Source organism: Leopardus geoffroyi, chromosome X (genome assembly GCF_018350155.1).
Source record: "Leopardus geoffroyi isolate Oge1 chromosome X, O.geoffroyi_Oge1_pat1.0, whole genome shotgun sequence".
NCBI lineage: Eukaryota > Metazoa > Chordata > Mammalia > Carnivora > Felidae > Leopardus > Leopardus geoffroyi.
Window position 1 is genome coordinate 61,605,973 of NC_059343.1, and position 24,851 is coordinate 61,630,823.

At 39.5% G+C, this 24,851-nt stretch overlaps 1 protein-coding gene across 4 annotated transcripts in view; it reads left to right on the top strand.

Moving 5' to 3' along the window:
- Positions 1-24,851, top strand: part of UPRT (uracil phosphoribosyltransferase homolog) — an 84,245-nt gene that overhangs the window by 30,275 nt on the left and 29,119 nt on the right. For 2 of the 4 annotated variants that reach the window (XR_006710982.1, XM_045472154.1), the window contains exons 5-6: positions 1,228-1,389; positions 2,085-2,183. Coding sequence is in view for 3 of the 4 variants with exons in the window: in XM_045472154.1 (XP_045328110.1) it covers positions 1,228-1,389; positions 2,085-2,183 (261 nt within the window). In the remaining variant the exon portion in view is untranslated. Of the gene's footprint in view, positions 1-1,227; positions 1,390-2,084; positions 2,184-4,607; positions 5,802-24,851 lie in introns of those variants that run through there. The other 2 variants (XM_045472153.1, XM_045472155.1) reach the window with 2 other exon arrangements.

Here is a 24,851-nt window from a genome sequence, read left to right on the forward strand (position 1 = left end):
AGCAACTTAACAAATAAATTAATTTTTGCACAAGGTCCCATTGTTCCGTAGAAGCCTCACTTGCACTAGACAAATGAATTTTTTCTACATACAAGCATTGCCTTTTCTGTGGCTGTCAAGTTCTGTTTGTAAACAATTGAATACCTCAAGTAAAATAGAAGCGTTTAGCTCCCTTTTTTATATAAGGTAGCTTTTAAGCAATGATCGTATTTTCAGAACAATGGTATTTAACCTTTTAAAACTGGTGAAGACAATGGAGATGGGCTTTAATGGCATTTTTTTCTTCTATTTTAGTCCAGTTCCTGCCCTAACATCAGTGGCATCTTCACACCCCTAGTACATAGCAGATGACCTTGGGGTAATGCATAGACAGGGTTATTTTTTAACCTTATTAGCTGTTGGTTGATTTTCCTATATATTAGAAACTGTTTTTATGTTTACAGTAGTGATAGAAAGTTTCCCCTTAAAATAAATGTAAATGAAAATAGTTAAAGAAAAATATTAAGTAAATAACAGTACAGGTAGAATTCTGATGTGGCCTCAAATCTTGAAGATGGTACAAGAATGATTGACTTTTGGCAAATACTTTCTAATGGAATTCAGACTCAAAATGACTCAGTGTTCAGAAACCAAGTGGGTAGTAGTAGCGTTGGTTATGGTTCTTGGGGAAGGGGAAGAAGGGAACAGTATAGTTTTTCACTGTTTGCCAGCAAACTTCTGCCATTGAAGTCATTGCTGGGGATTAGTGATATCTCCTGATGGAGATATCTCCATCTCCTCCTCCTTGGTCTGTAGCCCTCACTTCTTCCATAAATCTTTTATATATCTTTTCAGATGAAAATACCAGGTTTAGGTGGTTTAAAAGTCTTCCTTAAAATAATAAGAGTAAAATGGTCCTGATACTGGAAAAGCTCAGGGAGCAGCCTAACAAAACACTATTTGTTGAATTTCATGGAAGCGTGTGACATCCCTCAAACTTGAAAGCCAGCAATAAAGATAAGCTTATCCTACTTTCATTGGCCAGCCCTTAATCTGGCTTAATTGACCTGCACTAAGTATAAAATATGAGCATATTAGAAATGAAAGCTCTTAAGAAGAATTGCTCCCATTTTGGCAATGTCCTTTTTGTATTAATTATAGTCACATGCTCTGCTTTGGCCTATTTTTGGACCTTATTTTTATCTCCCCCTACCCTTTTTTTCTTTTGAAAATTTTCCTTTTTTCAAGGTGAGGCAATGGAACAAGGTTTACGAGACTGCTGTCGATCTATACGAATTGGAAAGATCCTGATTCAGAGTGATGAGGAAACACAAAGAGCCAAAGTATATTATGCCAAATTCCCTCCAGACATTTACCGGAGAAAAGTTCTTCTGATGTATCCAATTCTCAGTGAGTGGCTGGAGTTTAATTTGTATACTTTGCTTAGGGTTTAAAGCAATTCCACTTAGTGACTGCCTTTTAGGTACCCTTACATAAAGGCAAACCCCTTTCTAAATATGTTTTTCTGTTGGATTTGGAGTTGCCCTGGGCAGTTTCACTGGGGAATTTTTATTGTGTAATAAGAGAATATATGTTATCTAAATTTATTTTAGCTCCAAAGAGCTTTTGTTTTAATAGGAGTATTCACACTGAAGCAAAGGACCTAATGAGGCAGAATATATAGAACACAGAAGGTCTATTGAAATATGTCCCTTCTCTAGCCCAGTGAGCATAACAGTGATTTTCTCAAGGATTTATCCTCTCTGGAAGTAATATTTTTTCTCCTATTGTATTGTTTCCTAAGCTTACTCAGATCACACACGACATTGTCTCCTAGGGTTGGTGGTGGAGGGTGGGTGTCAAATTTGATATGTCTAATACTGAATGAATTTAGGGTTTGTTGTGCATTTGAAAATTGAAAAGTGTGTGTGTCATGTCCATTATTGAAAATAATGTCATTGGTAAAGAAAAGGTACCTGCAAATGAAGCTTTGCCTAGTGTCTTATGTTAGATTACTAAACTGCTTTTAACTTCAAAGAAACTTCAAAGACGTTTTGAGATAAATGTTAAAGTTGCTAATGCATTTGGTTGTCATTTGATTTCAGGCACTGGAAATACTGTAATTGAAGCTGTAAAGGTTCTTATAGAACATGGAGTTCAACCCAGTGTTATTATCCTACTCAGCCTGTTCTCCACTCCTCATGGTGAGTTCAGCATGAGGCAGTAACTGGGCCTTCAGATGGTCAAGGGTTGGGTAAGTGTGTATCTGCCCAGACTCTCATGGGGAGAAAAAGTTCACTTGCTTCCACATTAAATCTAAATCTAATTTTGGTAGTTTATAACTTGTGTTAATAAGCTTTAAGCTGGGTGATAGGATATTTTACACCATTCTAATGTTCAAATTGATATGGAAGGTGATGAACTAATCCCTTTGAAGGGGATTGCGATTGTTTTTGTGGTAACATTGTTTGGGTAGAGCCTGCGAATAGCTGAAATGTCTCTGTTTCTCCTGACTTCTCAGCCGAGCCTGAGAACTGCTCCCACACCACAATCAACTTGAAGATCTGGTTAGATCCTGTGGTCTTGCTGCAGTAAACTTTGCAGCATGAAGCAAAGATCAGAAGTTTTTTTTAAGTTCTATTTCTGCTCAAAGGGCATAATGGTAGAACTGTGTGTTTGTTCTCCATTTCCTCAGGAAAATAAACCTAATGTAAGGCCTTAGTTTTTTTTAACATACAATCTAGGACAATTATGAAAGTGTCCTAAGAAAATAATCATACATGCATGTAGAAACTTAGCTTTCAGGATGTTCATTGCAGAGTTATGTCTACTGTAAGAAAAAATTCGATAGTATATAAATGCCTTACAATAAAGAAGTGGTTAAGTAAATATATATTCAAAGGATGTAATATTATATAACTAAATCATGTTTTTGAAAAATATTTAATAACATCAAAACATCTACATGGTAAATGTTAAAAAGTAACTGCATTAGAATAATGTAAAATGTTATCACCAAGTTTAGAGACAATTAAGACAAATTACGACCATTATCACTACCACAATCAGACTTGGATTTAACATCGACCCTAATAAGTGTTTCCTTAGCATGAGAGGCTAGACAGATGCACAGTACTATTTCAAATTTAATTTCAAAATACACACTATATTAATAGTGGTTATCTTAGGATGGTGGGATTCTAAGTGCTTCATTTTATTTTTTAAGTTTTGTTTTTGGTATTTTTCAGATGTTTGACAATGAATTTGTATTTGTTTCATAATTGAAAGGAAAAAGAAATATGTGGCTTCTAGTTAGAGTGCTTCCTCATGTCCAAAGGTTCCAAGTCTCAGCCAACCCTGAAGAGGCTACAGCATATCTTGTTGGGAGGGCTGCTTTCAGTAGGCCATTGATTATTTTGCTGTTTCATAATAAAAACTTACTGGTAGTTCAAATGTTGATGGTGACAAAGGGCAATTTGCTTGGTCATCCATTTATATATAGCAGAGACGGCACTGTAAATGTTGAGATAACCAAATAATTATTGGGCTTTCTGCCTTTGGAAGTAGAAAAGTAACTGTATTAGTTCTAAGAGTATACATTAGAATAGTATACTATTCTTTGACATTGTAGATGAAAAAATCTTATTTTGTGACAGCATCATTATGGCTTTTTAGTTTGGCTAGGGTCCTAGCTAGACTCTTTCCATGCAACCCCCAAAGCTAGAGTCCTAACTTCTAAAAGCTAGCTCGCTCTGACATACCAAATAAGTTTTCACACTTGTTTCAGTGTTCCAGTTGAGAAACCATCCATCATCTTATATATGATGCTGTTTCTGGAAAGGAGTATATATTCTTTCTATTCTAGCTGCCTTTAAAATGAAACAAAACAGGGGAACCTGGATGGCTCAGTTGGTTATGAATCCTACACTTGGTTTTGGCTCAGGTCATGATCTCACGGTTCATGGGTTTGAGCCCTATGTCAGGCTCCATGTGACATTGCAGAGACTGGTTGGGATTCTCTCTCTCTCTCTCTCTCTCTCTCTCTCTGCTTTCTCCTCTCTCTCTCAAAAATAAACATTTTTTTTAAAGAAAGAATAATTTAAAATGAAAACAAAACAAAGACTTCAGGGAGAAAGTTGCTATAACTGAATGTATTTGTAATATCTCGGATATAAAACAATTTGATTCTAAGAATTCATTAGTTACTGGGTGAGGGCATAGTGTGATGATTGTCAAAGCTTTTCAGGTATCAGACATATAAACTAAGAGATTAGCAAAGTCTGACTAGGAGGTCATTTCTTTCTGTCTTATCTCATTTTTTTAATGTTTATTTTTTTTGAGAGAGAGACAAACCGACAGGGGTGAGTGGGGGAGGGACTGAGAGAGATGGAGGTACAGAATCTGAAGCAGGCTCTGGGCTCTGAGCTGTCAGCACAGAGCCTGACGCGGGGCTTGAACTCACAAGCCACAAGATCATGAGCTGAGTCAAAGTCAGACGCTTAACTGACTGAGCCACCCAGGCGCCCCTTCTGTCTTTATTATACTTAGTGGCTATGAAATTCCTGAATTCCAGCTAATGTTACCAAAAAGTCCTGCCATAACAGCAATTTTCCTATTATTTTTTGAAGGTGCCAAATCAATCATTCAGGAGTTTCCAGAGATCACAATTTTAACTACTGAAGTTCATCCTGTTGCACCTACACATTTTGGACAGAAATATTTTGGGACAGACTGAGTTACCAAAGACAAATTAATTATCTTGTGTAATATTACAGTTAATGTTTTGAGTTTCTACCTGTTTTACGAATTCACTTGAAGAATGGCAAAGAAAATTATGCTTTATAATTTTTGGAAGTGGGTATAGTAAAAATTATTTACTGTACTTTAATGTGTTTGGTTATTTCTTGACTGTTGGCACCAAATTCAACAATGCAGCACACACAACTCTTAGAAAATATTTTAATAATATTCTAATGCAAGTTGATGATCCCTCAGTGCATGGACACTGTTTCTTAATTTTTGAACCTCTCAGTTTGGATGTTGTTTGCAGCCACAAATAAAACCCAATGGGATTCTGTCCTTTGGCCCACTCTACTTTACATTTTGTTTAGTTTGCTTTTAGTTCTAGGGAGATTTCATGTTTATGGCTGTTGTTACCTTCTTCTCCTCTTTACTTCCAAGTACTATACATGCTGGTAACTTGGGCAGGGTGAAAAAAGAATGCCTCCTGGAATTTTACATTTCGTTAATATCCTCACTCAATTAGCAGACCAAGAATATGTAGTTAGCTCTTCAGTCAAGCCATTAATGTTCTTCGTGGCTCAGTTCCCATCGTGTGCATTGTTGGTAGGTGCCTTGCCAAGCGTAATGCAGTGAAGAGATGATGGAGCATTTCCAGCAACTGGAAATATAACATTAATTTACATAGATAGATTGAGCCAGGGATATGTGGATGCTGACAAGGGAGGGCTAATTACTGTTAATGTCATCAATGCCCTAGAAAGGAATTGGTGGTGATTTTTCTGAGGTATGGGGAAGAACAGTTTCTTGCTGAGTTTTATGGCCAGTAAGTACATTAAAATGCTACATTTTCAATTTGGATATTTCATATGATTTGGAAATGAGTTATTTTGCATGCCTGTCAACTGAAGATGTATTAAAATTAAAAACACCATATTTTAAAAATTCTCCAGTTATATATGTGTTCATATTTAGGCCTTGAAAAGGAAGATAAACTGTTATAGAAAACAATATTTGTGTTTGGAAACTTGCTTGTAAAATCCTGATCTCATTTTACATTGATAATAAACATTTTAACAGTGGTTCTGGCTGGTTACTTGAATAATTATATTCTCATTGCCCCATAGGCAGTTGTTGTGAGCCTCTGTTCTAAAATATCCAGAAAAGAGCAAAAGGAAACAAAGCTGATGAAAGTCAGCAAAGATTAGGGGGCAGGAGCAAAAGCTGGTGGACAATGGATTACATTTTCCCTATAGAGCCTAGGAATGCTAAAAGGACTTCACTATATTTTTCCCTTTTTTTTATTTTTTTTAGTTTTTATTTACATTCCAGTTAGTTAACAGAGTGTAATAATTAGTTTCAAGAATTTAGTGAATCATTGCTTACATCTAACACCCATGACTCATCACAAGAAGTGCCCTCTGAATCCCCATCACCTATTTAACACATCCCCCACCCCACCTCCCCTCTACTAACCATCAGTTTGTTCTTTATACTTAAGAGTCTGTTTCCTTATTTGCCTATATTTTTCCCCCACTATGAACACTTGTTTCTTAAATTTCACATATAAGTGAAATAATATGGCATTTGTCTTCTCTGACTTACTTTGCTTAGCTAATACTCTCCAGCTCTATCCATATCATTGCAAATGGCAAGATTTCATTCTATTATGGCTGAATAATATTCCATTGTATGTATGTGTGTGTGTATATATATATACACACACATAAGTATATGTGTGTGTATATATATATATACACACACACATAAATACATATATATGTACCACAATTAGTTTATCCATTCATGAATCAATGGACATTGGGACTCTTTCCAGAATTTGGCTATTGTTGATAATGCTGCTATAAACATTGGGATGCATGTACCACTTTGAACCTGTATTTTTGTATCCTTTGAGAAAATACATAGTAGTGTAGTTGCTGGGTTATAGGGTAGTCCTAATTTTAATTTTTTGAGGAACCCCCATACTGTTTTCCAGAGTGGCTGCACCAGTTTGCATTCCTACCAACAGTGCTAAAGGGTTCTCCTTTCTCCACATCTTCACCAACATCTGTTGTTTCCTGAGTTGTTAATTTTAGCCATTCTGACAGGTGTGAGGTAGTATCTCATTGTGGTTTTTATTTGTATTTCCCTGGTGATGAGTGATGTTGAGCATCTCTTCGTGTGTCTGTTAGCTATCTGGATGTCTTCTTTAGAAAATGTCTACTCATGTCTTCTGCCCATTGCTTAACTGTTGTGTTTCAGATGTTGAGTTTCATAAATTCTTTATAGATTTTGGATACTAACCCTTTATCCCATATGTCATTTGCAAATGTCTTCTCCCATTTTGTCAGTTGCCTTTTAGTTTCCTTGTTTTCTTTGCTGTGCAGAAGCTTTTTTACCTTAATGAGGTCCCAAAACTTCATTTTTGCCTTTATTTCCCTTGCTTCCAGAGACATATATAGTAAGAAGCTAGTGCGGCTGGGGTCAAAGAGGTTGCTGCCTGTGTTCTGTAGGATTTTGGTGGTTTCCTGTCTCACATTTAGGTCTTTCATCCATTTTGAGTTTATTTTTATATATTTGTTTATTTTATTTTATTTATTATTTTTTAAAAATTTACATCCAAACTAGTTAGCATATAGTGCAACAATGATTTCAGGAGTAGATTCCTTAGTGCCCCTTAGCTATTTAGCCCATCCCCCCTCCCACAACCCCTCCAGTAACCCTCACTTTGGTCTCCATATATTTATGAGTCTTTTCTGTTTTGTCCCCCTCCCTGTTTTTATATTATTTTTGTTTCCCTCCCCTTATATTCATCTGTTTTGTCTCGTAAAGTCCCCATGTGAGTGAAGTCATATGATATTTGTCTTTCTCTGAGTGACTAATTTCACTTAGCATAATATTCTGCAGTTCCATTCACGTAGATGCAAATGGCAAGATTTCATTCTTTTTGATTGTCGAGTAATACTTCATTGTATATATATACCACATCTTTATCCATTCATCCATTGATGGACATTTGGGCTCTTTCCATACTTTGGCTATTGTTGACAGTGCTGCTATAAACATTGGAGTGCATGTGTCCTTTCAAAACAGCACACCTGTATCCCTTGGATAAATGCCTAGTAGTGCAATTCCTGGGTCGTAGGATAGTTCTATTTTTAGTTTTTTGAGGAACCTCCATACTGTTCTCCAGAATGGCTGCACCAGCTTGCATTCCCACCAACAATGCAAAAGAGATCGTCTTTTTCCGCATCCTCGCCAACATCTGTTGTTGCCTGAGTTGTTAATGTTAGCCATTCTGACAGGTGTAAGGTGGTATCTCTTTGTGGTTTTGATTTGTATTTCCCTGATGATGGGTGAAGTTGAGCATTTTTTCATGTGTCAGTTGGCCATCTGAATGTCTTCCTTGGAGAAGCATCTATTCATGTCTTTTGCCCATTTCTTCACTGGATTATTTGTTTTTTGGGTGTTGAGTTTGATAAGTTCTTTATAGATTTTGGATACTAACCCTTTATCTGATATGTCATTTGCAAATATCTTCTCCAATTCTTTAGGTTGCGTTTTAGTTTTCTTGATTGTTTCCTTTGCTGTGGAGAAGGTTTTTATTTGATGAGGTCCCAATAGTGCATGTTTGCTTTTGTTTCCCTTGCCTCCACAGATGTGTTGAGTAAGAAATTGCTGTGGCAAAGATCAAAGAGGTTTTTGCCTGCTTTACCCTCGAGGATTTTGATGGCTTCCTGTCTTACATGGAGGTCTTTCATCTATTTTGAGTTTATTTTTGTATATGGTGTAAGAAAGTGGTCCAGGTTCATTCTTCTGCGTGTCACTGTCCAGTCTTCCCAGCACCACTTGCTGAAGAGACTGTCTTTATTCCATTGGCTATTCCTTCCTGCTTTGTCAAAGATTAGTTGGCCATATGTTTGTGGGTCCATTTCTGGGTTCTCTATTCTGTTCCATTGATCTGAGTGTCTGTTCTTGTGCCATTACCATACTATCTGGATGATTACAGCTTTGTAGTATAGCTTGAAGTCTGGGATTGTGGTGCCTCCTGCTTTGGTTTGCTTTTTCAAGATTGCTTTGGCTATTCAGTGTCTTTTCTGGTTCCATACAAATTTTAGGACTGTTCTAGCTCTGTGAAGAATGCTGGTGTTACTTTTATAGGGATTACATTGAATGTGTAGATTGCTTTGGGTAGTATCGACATTTTCACAATATTTGTTCTTCCTATCCAGGAACATGAAATCTTTTTTCCATTTTTTTGTGTCTTCTTCAATTTCTTTCATAAGCTTTCTATAGTTGTCAGTGTATAGACAACTCTTTGGTTAGATTTATTCCTAGGTATTTTACGTTTTTTTGTGCAACTGTAAATGGGATCAATTCCTTGATTTCTCTTTCTGTCGCTTCATTATTGGTGTATAGGAATGGAACCAATTTCTGTGCGTTGATTTAATATCCTACAACTTTGCTGAATTCATGAATCAATTCTAGCATTTTTTTGGTGGAATCTTTTGGGTTTTTCATGTCATCTGCGAAGAGTGAAAGTTTGACCTCCTCCTGGCTGATTTGGATGCCTTTTATTTTTTTGTGTTGTCTGATTGCAGAGGCTAAGACTTCCAATATTATATTGAATAACAGTGGCGAGAGTGGACATCCCTGTTTGTTTCCTCACTTTAGGGGGAAAGCTCTCAGTTTTTCCCATTAAGGATAATATTAGCGTTGGGTCATTCATATATGGCTTTTATATCTCGAGATATGCTCCTTCTATCCCTACTTTCTTGAGGGTTTTTATCAAGAAAGGAGGCTGTATTTTGTCAAATTCTTTTTCTGCATCTATTGAGAGGATCATATGGTTCTTGTCCTTTCTTTTATTGATGTGATGAGTCACGTTAATTGTTTTGCAGATATTGAACCAGCCCTGCATCCCAGGTATAAATCCCACTTGGTCGTGGTGAATAATTTTTTTTTAATGTATTGTTGGAGCCAGTTGGCTAATATCTTGTTGAGGATTTTGGCATCCATGTTCATCAGGGAAATTGTTCTATAGTTCTCCTTTTTAGTGGGGGTCTCTGTCTGGTTTTGGAATCAAGGTAATGCTGGCTTCATAGAGAGTTTGGAGGTTTTCCTTCCATTTCTATTTTTTGGAACAGCTTCTAGAGAATAGGTGTTAACTCTTCCTTAAATGTTTGGTAGAATTCCCCTGGAAAGCCATCTGGCCCTGGACTCTTGTGTTTTGGGAGATTTTTGATTACTAATTCGATTTCCTTACTGGTTATGGGTCTGTTCAAATTTTCTATTTCTTCCTGTTTCAGTTTTTGTAGGGTATATGTTTCTAGGAATTTGTCCATTTCTTCCAGATTGCCCATTTTGTTGGCATATAATTGCTCATAATCTCTTATTATTGTTTTTATTTCTGTTGTGTTGGTTGTGATCTCTCCTCTTTCATTGTTGATTTTATTTATTTGGGTCCTTTCCTGTTTGTTCTTGATCAAACTGGCTAGTGGTTTATCAATTTTGTTAATTCTTTCAAAGAACCAGCTTCTGGTTTCATTGATCTATTCTACTGTTTTTTTGGTTTTGATAGCATTAATTTCTGCTCCAATCTTTATTATTTCCTGTCTTCTGCTGGTTTTGGGTTTTATTTGCTGTTCTTTTTGCAGCTCCTTAAGGCGTAAGGTTAGGTTGTGTATCTGAGATCTTTCTTCCTTCTTTAGGAAGGCCTGGATTGCTATATGCTTCCCTCTTATGACCGCCTTTGCTGTGTCCCAGAGGTTTTGGGTTGTGGTGTTATCATTTTCATTGACTTCCATATACTTTTTTAATTTCCTCTTTAACTGCTTGGTTAACCCATTCATTCTTTAGTAGGATGTTCTTCAGTCTCCAAGTATTTGTTACCTTTCCATATTTTTTCTTGTGGTTGATTTCGAGTTTTGTAGTGTTGTGGTCTGAAAATATGCACAGTATGATCTCGATCTTTTTATACTTAGAGCTGATTTGTGTCACAGTATATGGTCTATTCTGGAGAATGTTCCATGTGCACTGGAGAAGAATGTATATTCTGTTGCTTTAGGATGAAATGTTCTGAATATATCTGTTAAGTCCATTTGGTCCAGTGTGCCATTCAAAGCCATTGTTTCCTTGTTGATATTTTGATTCGATGATCTGTCCATTGCTCTGAGTGGGGTGTTGAAGTCTTCTACTGTTATGGCATTACTATTGATGAGTTTCTTTATGCTTGTGATTAATTGATTTATATATTTGTGTGCTGTCACATTTGGCGCATAAATGTTTACGATTGTTAGGTCTTCTTGGTGGATAGACCCCTTGATCATGATATAATGTCCTTCTGCCTCTCTTGATACAGTCTTTATTTTAAATTCTAGATTGTCTGATATAAGTATGGCTACTCTGGCTTTGTTTTGTTGGCCATTAGCATGATAGATGGTTCTCCATACCTATTTTCAATCTGAAGGTGTCTTTAGGTCTAAAGTGGGTCTCCTGTAAACAGCATATAGATAGATCTTGTTTTCTTATCCATTCTGTTACCCTGTGTCTTTTGATTGGAGCATTGATTCCATTGACGTTTAGAGTGAGTACTGAAAGATATGAATTTATTGCCATTGTGATGCTTGTAGAGTTGGAGTTTCTGGTGGTGTTCTCTGGTCCTTTCTAATCTTTGTTGCTTTTGGAATTTATTTATTTATTTGTTTGTTTGTTTGTTTATATTTTCACCTTTTCTCTCCTCAGAGAGTCCCCCTTAAAATTTCTTGCAAGGCCGGTTTAGTGGTCACCAAACTCCTTAGTTTTTACTTGTCTGGGAAACTTTTTATCTCTCCTTCTATTTTTTTTTTTTTTTATAATATATGAAATTTATTGTCCAAACTGGTTTCCATAAAACACCCAGTGCTCATCCCAAAAGGTGCCCTCCTCAATACCCATCACCCACCCTCTCCTCCCTCCCACCCCCCATCAACCCTCAGTTTGTTCTCAGTTTTTAACAGTCTCTTATGCTTTGGCTCTCTCCCACTCTAACCTCTTTTTTTTTTTTTTTTTCTTTTTTCCTCCCCTCCCCCATGGGTTCCTGTCAAGTTTCTCAGGATCCACATAAGAGTGAAACCATATGGTATCTGTCTTTCTCTGTATGGCTTATTTCACTTAGCATCACACTCTCCAGTTCCATCCACGTTGCTACAAAAGGCCATATTTCATTTTTTCTCATTGCCACGTAGTATTCCATTGTGTATATAAACCACAATTTCTTTATCCATTCATCAGTTGATGGACATTTAGGCTCTTTCCATAATTTGGCTATTGTTGAGAGTGCTGCTATGAACATTGGGGTACAAGTGCCCCTATGCATCAGTCCTCCTGTATCCCTTGGATAAATTCCTAGCAGTGCTATTGCTGGGTCATAGGGTAGGTCTATTTTTAATTTTCTGAGGAACCTCCACACTGCTTTCCAGAGAGGCTGCACCAATTTGCATTCCCACCAACAGTGCAAGAGGGTTCCTGTTTCTCCACATCCTCGCCAGCATCTATAGTCTCCTGATTTGTTCGTTTTGGCCACTCTGACTGGCGTGAGGTGATACCTGAGTGTGGTTTTGATTTGTATTTCCCTGATAAGGAGCGACGCTGAACATCTTTTCATGTGCCTGTTGGCCATCCGGATGTCTTCTTTAGAGAAGTGTCTATTCATGTTTTCTGCCCATTTCTTCACTGGGTTATTTGTTTTTCGGGTGTGGAGTTTGGTGAGCTCTTTATAGATTTTGGATACTAGCCCTTTGTCCGATATGTCATTTGCAAATATCTTTTCCCATTCCGTTGGTTGCCTTTTAGTTTTGTTGGTTGTTTCCTTTGCTGTGCAGAAGCTTTTTATCTTCATAAGGTCCCAGTAATTCACTTTTGCTTTTAATTCCCTTGCCTTTGGGGATGTGTGGAGTAAGAGATTGCTACGGCTGAGGTCAGAGAGGTCTTTTCCTGCTTTCTCGTCTAAGGTTTTGATGGTTTCCTGTCTCACATTCAGGTCCTTTATCCATTTCAAGTTTATTTTGTGAATGGTGTGAGAAAGTGGTCTAGTTTCAACCTTCTGCATGTTGCTGTCCAGTTCTCCCAGCACCATTTGTTAAAGAGGCTGTCTTTTTTCCATTGGATGTTCTTTCCTGCTTTGTCAAAGATGAGTTGACCATACGTTTGTGGGTCTAGTTCTGGGGTTTCTATTCTATTCCATTGGTCTATGTGTCTGTTTTTGTGCCAATACCATGGTGTCTTGATGATGACAGCTTTGTAGTAGAGGCTAAAGTCTGGGATTGTGATGCCTCCTGCTTTGGTCTTCTTCTTCAAAATTCCTTTGGCTATTCGGGGCCTTTTGTGGTTCCATATGAATTTTAGGACTGCTTGTTCTAGTTTCGAGAAGAATGCTGGTGCAATTTTGATTGGGATTGCATTGAATGTGTAGATAGCTTTGGGTAGTATTGACATTTTGACAATATTTATTTTTCCAATCCATGAGCAGGGAATGTCTTTCCATTTCTTTAAATCTTCTTCAATTTCCTTCGTAAGCTTTCTATAGTTTTCAGCATACAGATCCTTTACATCTTTGGTTAGATTTATTCCTAGGTATTTTATGCTTCTTGGTGCAATTGTGAATGGGATCAGTTTCTTTATTTGTCTTTCTGTTGCTTCATTGTTAGTGTATAAGAATGCAACTGATTTCTGTACATTGATTTTGTATCCTGCAACTTTGCTGAATTCATGGATCAGTTCTAGCAGACTTTTGGTGGAGTCTATCGGATTTTCCATGTATAATATCATGTCATCTGCAAAAAGCGAAAGCTTGATTTCATCTTTGCCAATTTTGATGCCTTTGATTTCCTTTTGTTGATTTCCATTGCTGATGCTAGCACTTCCAGCACTATGTTAAACAACAGCGGTGAGAGTGGGCATCCCTGTCGTGTTCCTGATCTCAGGGAAAAAGCTCTCAGGTTTTCCCCGTTGAGGATGATGTTAGCTGTGGGCTTTTCATAAATGGCTTTTATGATCTTTAAGTATGTTCCTTCTATCCCGACTTTCTCAAGGGTTTTTATTAAGAAAGGGTGCTGGATTTTGTCAAAGGCCTTTTCTGCATCGATTGACAGGATCATATGGTTCTTCTCTTTTCTTTTGTTAATGTGATGTATCACGTTGATTGATTTGCGAATGTTGAACCAGCCCTGCATCCCAGGAATGAATCCCACTTGATCATGGTGAATAATTCTTTTTATATGCCGTTGAATTCGATTTGCTAGTATCTTATTGAGAATTTTTGCATCCGTATTCATCAGGGATATTGGCCGGTAGTTCTCTTTTTTTCCTGGGTCTCTGTCTGGTTTAGGAATCAAAGGAATACTGGCTTCATAGAATGAGTCTGGAAGTTTTCCTTCCCTTTCTATTTCTTGGAATAGCTTGAGAAGGATAGGTATTATCTCTGCTTTAAACGTCTGGTAGAACTCCCCTGGGAAGCCATCTGGTCCTGGACTCTTATTTGTTGGGAGATTTTTGATAACCGATTCAATTTCTTCGCTGGTTATGGGTCTGTTCAAGCTTTCTATTTCCTCCTGATTGAGTTTTGGAAGAGTGTGGGTGTTCAGGAATTTTTCCATTTCTTCCAGGTTGTCCAGTTTGTTGGCATATAATTTTTCATAGTATTCCCTGATAATTGTTTGTATCTCTGAGGGATTGGTTGTAATAATTCCATTTTCATTCATGATTTTATCTATTTGGGTCATCTCCCTTTTCTTTTTGAGAAGCCTGGCTAGAGGTTTGTCAATTTTGTTTATCTTTTCAAAAAACCAACTCTTGGTTTCGTTGATCTGCTCTACAGTTTTTTTAGACTCTATATTGTTTATTTCTGCTCTGATCTTTATTATTTCTCTTCTTCTGCTGGGTTTAGGCTGCCTTTGCTGTTCTGCTTCTATTTCCTTTAGGTGTGCTGTCAGCTTTTGTATTTGGGATTTTTCTTGTTTCTTGAGATAGGCCTGGATTGCAATGTATTTTCCTCTCAGGACTGCCTTCGCCGCGTCCCAAAGCGTTTGGATTGTTGTATTTTCACTTTCGTTTGTTTCCATATATTTTTTAATATCTTCTCTAATTGCCTGGTTGACCCACTCATTCGTTAGTAGGGTGTTCTTTAACCTCCATGCTTTTGGAGGTTTTCCAGACTTTTTTCTGTGGTTGATTTCAAGCTTCATAGCATTGTGATCTGAAAGTATGCATGGTATAATTTCAATTCTGGTAAACTTATGGAGGGCTGTTTTGTGACCCAGTATATGATCTGTCTTGGAGAATGTTCCATGTGCACTCGAGAAGAAAGTATATTCTGTTGCTTTGGGATGCAGAGTTCTAAATATATCTGTCAAGTCCATCTGATCCAATGTCTCATTCAGGGCCCTTGTTTCTTGATTGATCGTGTGTCTAGATGATCTATCCATTTCTGTAAGTGGGGTATTAAAGTCCCCTGCAATTACCACATTCTTATCAATAAGGTTGCTTATGTTTATGAGTAGTTGTTTTATATATTTGGGGGCTCCGGTATTCGGCGCATGGACATTTATAATTGTTAGCTCTTCCTGATGGATAGACCCTGTAACTATTATATAATGTCCTTCTTCATCTCTTGTTACAGCCTTTAATTTAAAGTCTAGTTTGGGGGCGCCTGGGTGGCGCAGTCGGTTAGGCGTCCGACTTCAGCCAGGTCACGATCTCGCGGTCCGTGAGTTCGAGCCCCGCATCAGGCTCTGGGCTGATGGCTCAGAGCCTGGAGCCTGTTTCCGATTCTGTGTCTCCCTCTCTCTCTGCCCCTCCCCCGTTCATGCTCTGTCTCTCTCTGTCCCAAAAATGAATAAACGTTGAAAAAAATTAAAAAAAAAAAAAAAAAAAAAGAAAAATAAAGTCTAGTTTGTCTGATATAAGTATGGCTACTCCAGCTTTCTTTTGGCTTCCAGTAGCATGATAAATAGTTCTCCATCCCCTCACTCTCAATCTAAAGGTGTCCTCAGGTCTAAAATGAGTCTCTTGTAGGCAGCAAATAGATGGGTCTTGTTTTTTTATCCATTCTGATACCCTATGTCTTTTGGTTGGCGCATTTAATCCATTTAAATTCAGTGTTATTATAGAAAGATACGGGTTTAGAGTCATTGTGATGTCTGTATGTTTTATGCTTGTAGTGATGTCTCTGGTATTTTGTCTCACAGGGTCCCCCTTAGGATCTCTTGTAGGGCTGGTTTAGTGGTGACAAATTCCTTCAGTTTTTGTTTGTTTGGGAAGACCTTTATCTCTCCTTCTATTCTAAATGACAGACTTGCTGGATAAAGGATTCTCGGCTGCATATTTTTTCTGTCTAGCACACTGAAAATCTCGTGCCAATTCTTTCTGGCCTGCCAAGTTTCAAAAGAGAGATCAGTCACGAGTCTTATAGGTCTCCCTTTATATGTGAGGGCACGTTTACCCCTTGCTGCTTTCAGAATTTTCTCTTTATCCTTGTATTTTGCCAGTTTCACTATGATATGTCATGCAGAATATCGATTCAAGTTGCGTCTGAAGGGAGTTCTCTGTGCCTCTTGGATTTCAATGCCTTTTTCCTTCCCCAGTTCAGGGAAGTTCTCAGCTATTATTTCTTCAAGTACCCCTTCAGCACCTTTCCCTCTCTCTTCCTCCTCTGGGATACCAATTATGCGTATATTATTTCTTTTTAGTGTATCACTTAGTTCTCTAATTTTCCCCTCATACTCCTGGATTTTTTTATCTCTCTTTCTCTCAGCTTCCTCTTTTTCCATAACTTTATCTTCTAGTTCACCTATTCTCTCCTCTGCCTCTTCAATCCGAGCTGTGGTGGTTTCCATTTTGTTTTGCATTTCATTTAAAGCGTTTTTCAGCTCCTCGTGACTGTTCCTTAGTCCCTTGATCTCTGTAGCAAGGGATTCCCTACTGTCCTGTGTACTGTTTTCAAGCCCGGCGATTAATTTTATGACTATTATTCTAAATTCACTTTCTGTTATATTATTTAAATCCTTTTTGATCAGCTCATTAGCTGTTGTTATTTCCTGGAGATTCTTCTGAGGGGAATTCTTCCGCTTGGTCATTTTGGATAGTCCCTGGCTTGGTGAGGACCTGCAGGGCACTTCCCCTGTGCTGTGGTGTATAACTGGAGTTGATGGGCGGGGCCGCAGTCCGACCTGATGTCTGCCCCCAGCCCACCGCTGGGGCCACAGTCAGACTGGTGTGTGCCTTCTCTTCCCCTCTCCTAGGGGCGGGATTCACTGTGGGGTGGCGTGGCCCGTCTGGGCTATTTGCACACTGCCAGGCTTGTGATGCTGGGGATCTGGCGTATTAGCTGGGGTGGGTAGGCAAGGTGCACAGGGGCTGGAGGGCAGGCTTAGCTCGCTTCTCCTTAGGTGATCCACTTCAGGAGGGGCCCTGTGGCAGCGGGAGGGAGTCAGATCCGCTGCCGGAGGTTTGGCTCCTCCGCAGAAGCACAGAGTTGGGTGTTTGCGCGGAGCGAGGAAGTTCCCTGGCAGGAACTGGTTCTCTTTGGGATTTTGGCTGAGGGATGGGCGCGGGAGATGGCGCTGGCGAGCGCCTTTGTTCCCCACCAAACTGAGCTTTGTCGTCCGGGGGCTCAGCAGCTCTCCCTCCCTTTGTCCTCCAGCCTTCCCACTTTCCGAGCAGAGCTGTTAACTTATGACCTCCCAGACGCTAAGTCGCGCTTGCTGTCGGAACACAGTCCGTCAGGCCCCTCCGCTTTTGCAGGCCAGACTCCGGGGCTCTGCTTGGCCGGCGAGCCCCCCCTCCGCCCTGGCTCCCTCCCGCCAGTCCGTGGAGCATGCACCGCCTCGCCACCCTTCCTACCCCCTTCCGTGGGCCTCTCGTCTGCCTTTGGCTCCGGCGACTCCGTTCTGCTAATCCTCTGGCGGTTTTCTGGGTTATTTAGGCAGGTGTAGGTGGAGTCTAAGTGATCAGCAGGACGTGCGGTGAGCCCAGCGTCCTCCTACGCCGCCATCTTCCCTCCTCCTCCTTCTCCTTCTATTTTGAATGACAGCCTTGCTGGATAAGGAATTCTTGGCTGCATATTTTTTCTGATTCAGCACATTGAATATATCCTGTCACTCCTTTCTGGACTACCACATTTCTGTGCTTAGACTGTTGCATACCTGATCTGTCTTCCCTTGTAGGTTAGGGACATCTTTTCCCTTGCTGCTTTCATGATTCTCTCCTTGCCTGAGTATTTTGTGAATTTGACTATGATATGCGTTGTTGATGGTCTGTTTTTGTTGAATCTAATGGTGGTCCCCTGTGCTTCCTGGATTTTGATGTCTGTCTTTCCCCAGCTTAAGAAAATTCTCTGCTATGATTTGCTCACATAACCCTTCTACCCCTATTTCTCTCTCTTCCTCTTCTGGGACCTCTATGATTCTGATGTTGTTCCTTTTTAGTGAGTCACTGATTTCTCTAATTCTTAAATCATGCTCTTTTGCCTTAATCTCCCTCTTTTTTCTGCTTCATTATTCTATGTTTGTCCTCTATATCTGATTCTCTGTTCTGCCTCATCCATCCTTGCTGCTGCAGCATCCATCCGTGATTGCAGCTCAGTTACAGCATTTTTTATATTATTCTGAGTAGTTTTTACTTCTTTTGTCTCAGCAGAAAGGGATTCTAATCTATTTTGGACTCCAGCTAGTGTTCTTATTATCGTGGTTTTAAATTCTGGTTCAGACATCTTGTTTGTATTTGTGCTGGTTAAATCCCTGGCTGTTGTTTCTTTGTGGTCTTTCTTTTGGGGTGAATTCCTTCGTTTTGTCATTTTGAAGGAAGAAATGGAATTGATGAGCTATCATAATTAAAATTAAAAAATATTAAGATTAAAAAATTAAAATTAAAATATTAAACACACACACACAAATTGAATAAATGATGGTAATCCCAGGTGTGTTTTGGTCTGGGCATTGAAAGTGGTTTGACAGATTAGGGAAAAAAGGGGGAAAAGGAAATCATTTGAGAATTTGAAAAAATGAATACAATAAAGTAGACTAAAATGAGATGATGGGAGTAAAATAGAATTTGAACAAATTTACACAAATGTAAAGAATATAGTAGAAAAAAAATATTTTTAATATAAATTAAAAATTAAAATCAATTTTTCTCTTTCCATATTCAAGAAAAAAGAGATGAGAGACGAGAGGCCCACGGAAGAGGGTAGGAAGGGCGGCGAGGCGGTGCATGCTCCATGGACTGGCGGGAGGGAGCCGGGGCGGAGGGGCGGCTCGCCGGCCAAGCAGAGCCCCCGAGTGTGGCGGGCAAAAGCGGAGGGGCCTGACGGACTGTGTTCCGACAGCAAGCGCGACTTAGCGTCTGGGAGGTCATAAGTTAACAGCTCTGCTCGGAAAGCAGCAAGGCTGGAGGACAAAGGGAGGGAGAGCTGCTGAGCCCCCGGACGACAGAGCTCAGTTTGGTGGGGAACAAAGGCGCTCGCCAACGCCATCTCCCCCGCCCATCCCTCAGCCAAAATCCCAAAGAGAACCAGTTTCTGCCAGGGAACTTCCTCGCTCCGCGCAAACACCCAACTCTGTGCTTCTGCGGAGGAGCCAAACCTCCGGCAGCGGATCTGACTCCCTCCCGCTGCCACAGGGCCCCTCCTGAAGTAGATCACCTAAGGAGAAGCGAGCTAAGCCTGCCCCACCTGCCCCTGTGCACCTTGCCTACCCACCCCAGCTAATACGCCAGATCCCCAGCATCACAAGCCTGGCAGTGTGCAAGTAGCCCAGACGGGCCACGCCACCCCACAGTGAATCCTGCCCCTAGAGGAGGGGAAGAGAAGGCACACACCAGTCTGAATGTGGCCCCAGCGGTGGGCCGGGGGCAGACATCAGGTCTGACTGCGACTCCGCCCACCAACTCCAGTTATACACCACAGCACAGGGGAAGTGCCCTGCAGGTCCTCACCACGCCAGGGACTATCCAAAATGACCAAGTGGAAGAATTCCCCTCAGAAGAATCTCCAGGAAATAACAACAGCTAATGAGCTGATCAAAAAGGATTTAAATAATATAACAGAAAGTGAATTTAGAATAATAGTCATAAAATTAATCGCCGGGCTTGAAAACAGTATACAGGACAGTAGGGAATCCCTTGCTACAGAGATCAAGGGACTAAGGAACAGTCACGAGGAGCTGAAAAACGCTTTAAATGAAATGCAAAACAAAATGGAAACCACCACAGCTCGGATTGAAGAGGCAGAGGAGAGATTAGGTGAACTAGAAGATAAAGTTATGGAAAAAGAGGAAGCTGAGAGAAAGAGAGATAAAAAAATCCAGGAGTATGAGGGGAAAATTAGAGAACTAAGTGATACACTAAAAAGAAATAATATACGCATAATTGGTATCCCAGAGGAGGAAGAGAGAGGGAAAGATGCTGAAGGGGTACTTGAAGAAATAATAGCTGAGAACTTCCCTGAACTGGGGAAGGAAAAAGGCATTGAAATCCAAGAGGCACAGAGAACTCCCTTCAGACGCAACTTGAATCGATATTCTGCATGACATATCATAGTGAAACTGGCAAAATACAAGGATAAAGAGAAAATTCTGAAAGCAGCAAGGGGTAAACGTGCCCTCACATATAAAGGGAGACCTATAAGACTCGTGACTGATCTCTCTTTTGAAACTTGGCAGGCCAGAAAGAATTGGCACGAGATTTTCAGTGTGCTAGACAGAAAAAATATGCAGCCGAGAATCCTTTATCCAGCAAGTCTGTCATTTAGAATAGAAGGAGAGATAAAGGTCTTCCCAAACAAACAAAAACTGAAGGAATTTGTCACCACTAAACCAGCCCTACAAGAGATCCTAAGGGGGACCCTGTGAGACAAAATACCAGAGACATCACTACAAGCATAAAACATACAGACATCACAATGACTCTAAACCCGTATCTTTCTATAATAACACTGAATTTAAATGGATTAAATGCGCCAACCAAAAGACATAGGGTATCAGAATGGATAAAAAAACAAGACCCATCTATTTGCTGCCTACAAGAGACTCATTTTAGACCTGAGGACACCTTTAGATTGAGAGTGAGGGGATGGAGAACTATTTATCATGCTACTGGAAGCCAAAAGAAAGCTGGAGTAGCCATACTTATATCAGACAAACTAGATTTTAAATTAAAGGCTGTAACAAGAGATGAAGAAGGACATTATATAATAGTTACAGGGTCTATCCATCAGGAAGAGCTAACAATTATAAATGTCTATGCGCCGAATACCGGAGCCCCCAAATATATAAAACAACTACTCATAAACATAAGCAACCTTATTGATAAGAATGTGGTAATTGCAGGGGACTTTAACACCCCACTTACAGAAATGGATAGATCATCTAGACACACGCTCAATAAAGAAACAAGGGCCCTGAATGAGACATTGGATCAGATGGACTTGATAGATATATTTAGAACTCTGCATCCCAAAGCAACAGAATATACTTTCTTCTCGAGTGCACATGGAACATTCTCCAAGACAGATCATATACTGGGTCACAAAACAGCCCTCCATAAGTTTACCAGAATTGAAATTATACCATGCATACTTTCAGACCACAATGCTATGAAGCTTGAAATCAACCACAGAAAAAAGTCTGGAAAACCTCCAAAAGCATGGAGGTTAAAGAACACCCTACTAACGAATGAGTGGGTCAACCAGGCAATTAGAGAAGAAATTAAAAAATATATGGAAACAAACGAAAATGAAAATACAACAATCCAAACGCTTTGGGACGCGGCGAAGGCAGTCCTGAGAGGAAAATACATTGCAATCCAGGCCTATCTCAAGAAACAAGAAAAATCCCAAATACAAAATCTGACAGCACACCTAAAGGAAATAGAAGCAGAACAGCAAAGGCAGCCTAAACCCAGCAGAAGAAGAGAAATAATAAAGATCAGAGCAGAAATAAACAATATAGAGTCTAAAAAAACTGTAGAGCAGATCAACGAAACCAAGAGTTGGTTTTTTGAAAAGATAAACAAAATTGACAAACCTCTAGCCAGGCTTCTCAAAAAGAAAAGGGAGATGACCCAAATAGATAAAATCATGAATGAAAATGGAATTATTACAACCAATCCCTCAGAGATACAAACAATTATCAGGGAATACTATGAAAAATTATATGCCAACAAACTGGACAACCTGGAAGAAATGGAAAAATTCCTGAACACCCACACTCTTCCAAAACTCAATCAGGAGGAAATAGAAAGCTTGAACAGACCCATAACCAGCGAAGAAATTGAATCGGTTATCAAAAATCTCCCAACAAATAAGAGTCCAGGACCAGATGGCTTCCCAGGGGAGTTCTACCAGACGTTTAAAGCAGAGATAATACCTATCCTTCTCAAGCTATTCCAAGAAATAGAAAGGGAAGGAAAACTTCCAGACTCATTCTATGAAGCCAGTATTCCTTTGATTCCTAAACCAGACAGAGACCCAGGAAAAAAAGAGAACTACCGGCCAATATCCCTGATGAATATGGATGCAAAAATTCTCAATAAGATACTAGCAAATCGAATTCAACGGCATATAAAAAGAATTATTCACCATGATCAAGTGGGATTCATTCCTGGGATGCAGGGCTGGTTCAACATTCACAAATCAATCAACGTGATACATCACATTAACAAAAGAAAAGAGAAGAACCATATGATCCTGTCAATCGATGCAGAAAAGGCCTTTGACAAAATCCAGCACCCTTTCTTAATAAAAACCCTTGAGAAAGTCGGGATAGAAGGAACATACTTAAAGATCATAAAAGCCATTTATGAAAAACCCACAGCTAACATCATCCTCAACGGGGAAAACCTGAGAGCTTTTTCCCTGAGATCAGGAACACGACAGGGATGCCCACTCTCACCGCTGTTGTTTAACATAGTGCTGGAAGTGCTAGCATCAGCAATGGAAATCAACAAAAGGAAATCAAAGGCATCAAAATTGGCAAAGATGAAATCAAGCTTTCGCTTTTTGCAGATGACATGATATTATACATGGAAAATCCGATAGACTCCACCAAAAGTCTGCTAGAACTGATCCATGAATTCAGCAAAGTTGCAGGATACAAAATCAATGTACAGAAATCAGTTGCATTCTTATACACTAACAATGAAGCAACAGAAAGACAAATAAAGAAACTGATCCCATTCACAATTGCACCAAGAAGCATAAAATACCTAGGAATAAATCTAACCAAAGATGTAAAGGATCTGTATGCTGAAAACTATAGAAAGCTTACGAAGGAAATTGAAGAAGATTTAAAGAAATGGAAAGACATTCCCTGCTCATGGATTGGAAAAATAAATATTGTCAAAATGTCAATACTACCCAAAGCTATCTACACATTCAATGCAATCCCAATCAAAATTGCACCAGCATTCTTCTCGAAACTAGAACAAGCAACCCTAAAATTCATATGGAACCACAAAAGGCCCCGAATAGCCAAAGGAATTTTGAAGAAGAAGACCAAAGCAGGAGGCATCACAATCCCAGACTTTAGCCTCTACTACAAAGCTGTCATCATCAAGACAGCATGGTATTGGCACAAAAACAGACACATAGACCAATGGAATAGAATAGAAACCCCAGAACTAGACCCACAAACGTATGGCCAACTCATCTTTGACAAAGCAGGAAAGAACATCCAATGGAAAAAAGACAGCCTCTTTAACAAATGGTGCTGGGAGAACTGGACAGCAACATGCAGAAGGTTGAAACTAGACCACTTTCTCACACCATTCACAAAATAAACTTGAAATGGATAAAGGACCTGAATGTGAGACAGGAAACCATCAAAACCTTAGAGGAGAAAGCAGGAAAAGACCTCTCTGACCTCAGCCGTAGCAATCTCTTACTCCACACATCCCCAAAGGCAAGGGAATTAAAAGCAAAAGTGAATTACTGGGACCTTATGAAGATAAAAAGCTTCTGCACAGCAAAGGAAACAACCAACAAAACTAAAAGGCAACCAACGGAATGGGAAATAATATTTGCGAATGACATATCGGACAAAGGGCTAGTATCCAGAATCTATAAAGAGCTCACCAAACTCCACACCCGAAAAACAAATAACCCAGTGAAGAAATGGGCAGAAAACATGAATAGACACTTCTCTAAAGAAGACATCCGGATGGCCAACAGGCACATGAAAAGATGTTCAGCGTCGCTCCTTATCAGGGAAATACAAATCAAAACCACACTCAGGTATCACCTCACGCCAGTCAGAGTGGCCAAAATGAACAAATCAGGAGACTATAGATGCTGGCGAGGATGTGGAGAAACAGGAACCCTCTTGCACTGTTGGTGGGAATGCAAATTGGTGTAGCCGCTCTGGAAAGCAGTGTGGAGGTTCCTCAGAAAATTAAAAATAGACCTACCCTATGACCCAGCAATAGCACTGCTAGGAATTTATCCAAGGGATACAGGAGGACTGATGCATAGGGGCACTTGTACCCCAATGTTCATAGCAGCATTCTCAACAATAGCCAAATTATGGAAAGAGCCTAAATGTCCATCAACTGATGAATGGATAAAGAAATTGTGGTTTATATACACAATGGAATACTACGTGGCAATGAGAAAAATTGAAATATGGCCTTTTGTAGCAACATGGATGGAACTGGAGAGTGTGATGCTAAGTGAAATAAGCCATACAGAGAAAGACAGATACCATATGGTTTCACTCTTATGTGGATCCTGAGAAACTTGACAGGAACCCATGGGGGAGGGGAGGAAAAAAGAAAAAAAAAAAAAAAGAGGTTAGAATGGGAGAGAGCCAAAGCATAAGAAACTGTTAAAAACTGAGAACAAACTGGGGGTTGATGGGGGGTGGGAGGGAGGGGAGGATGGGTGGTGAGTATTGAGGAGGGCACCTTTTGGGATGAGCACTGGGTGTTGTATGGAAACCAATTTGACAATAAATTTCATATATTAAAAAAAATAAAGAAAAAGAAAAAAGAAATGAAAAGGAGAAGAAAAGGAAATCATTTGAAAATTTGAAAAAGTGAGTATAGTGTAGTAGAGCCAAATAAAATGATGGAAGTAAAACAGAATATGAACAAATATACAT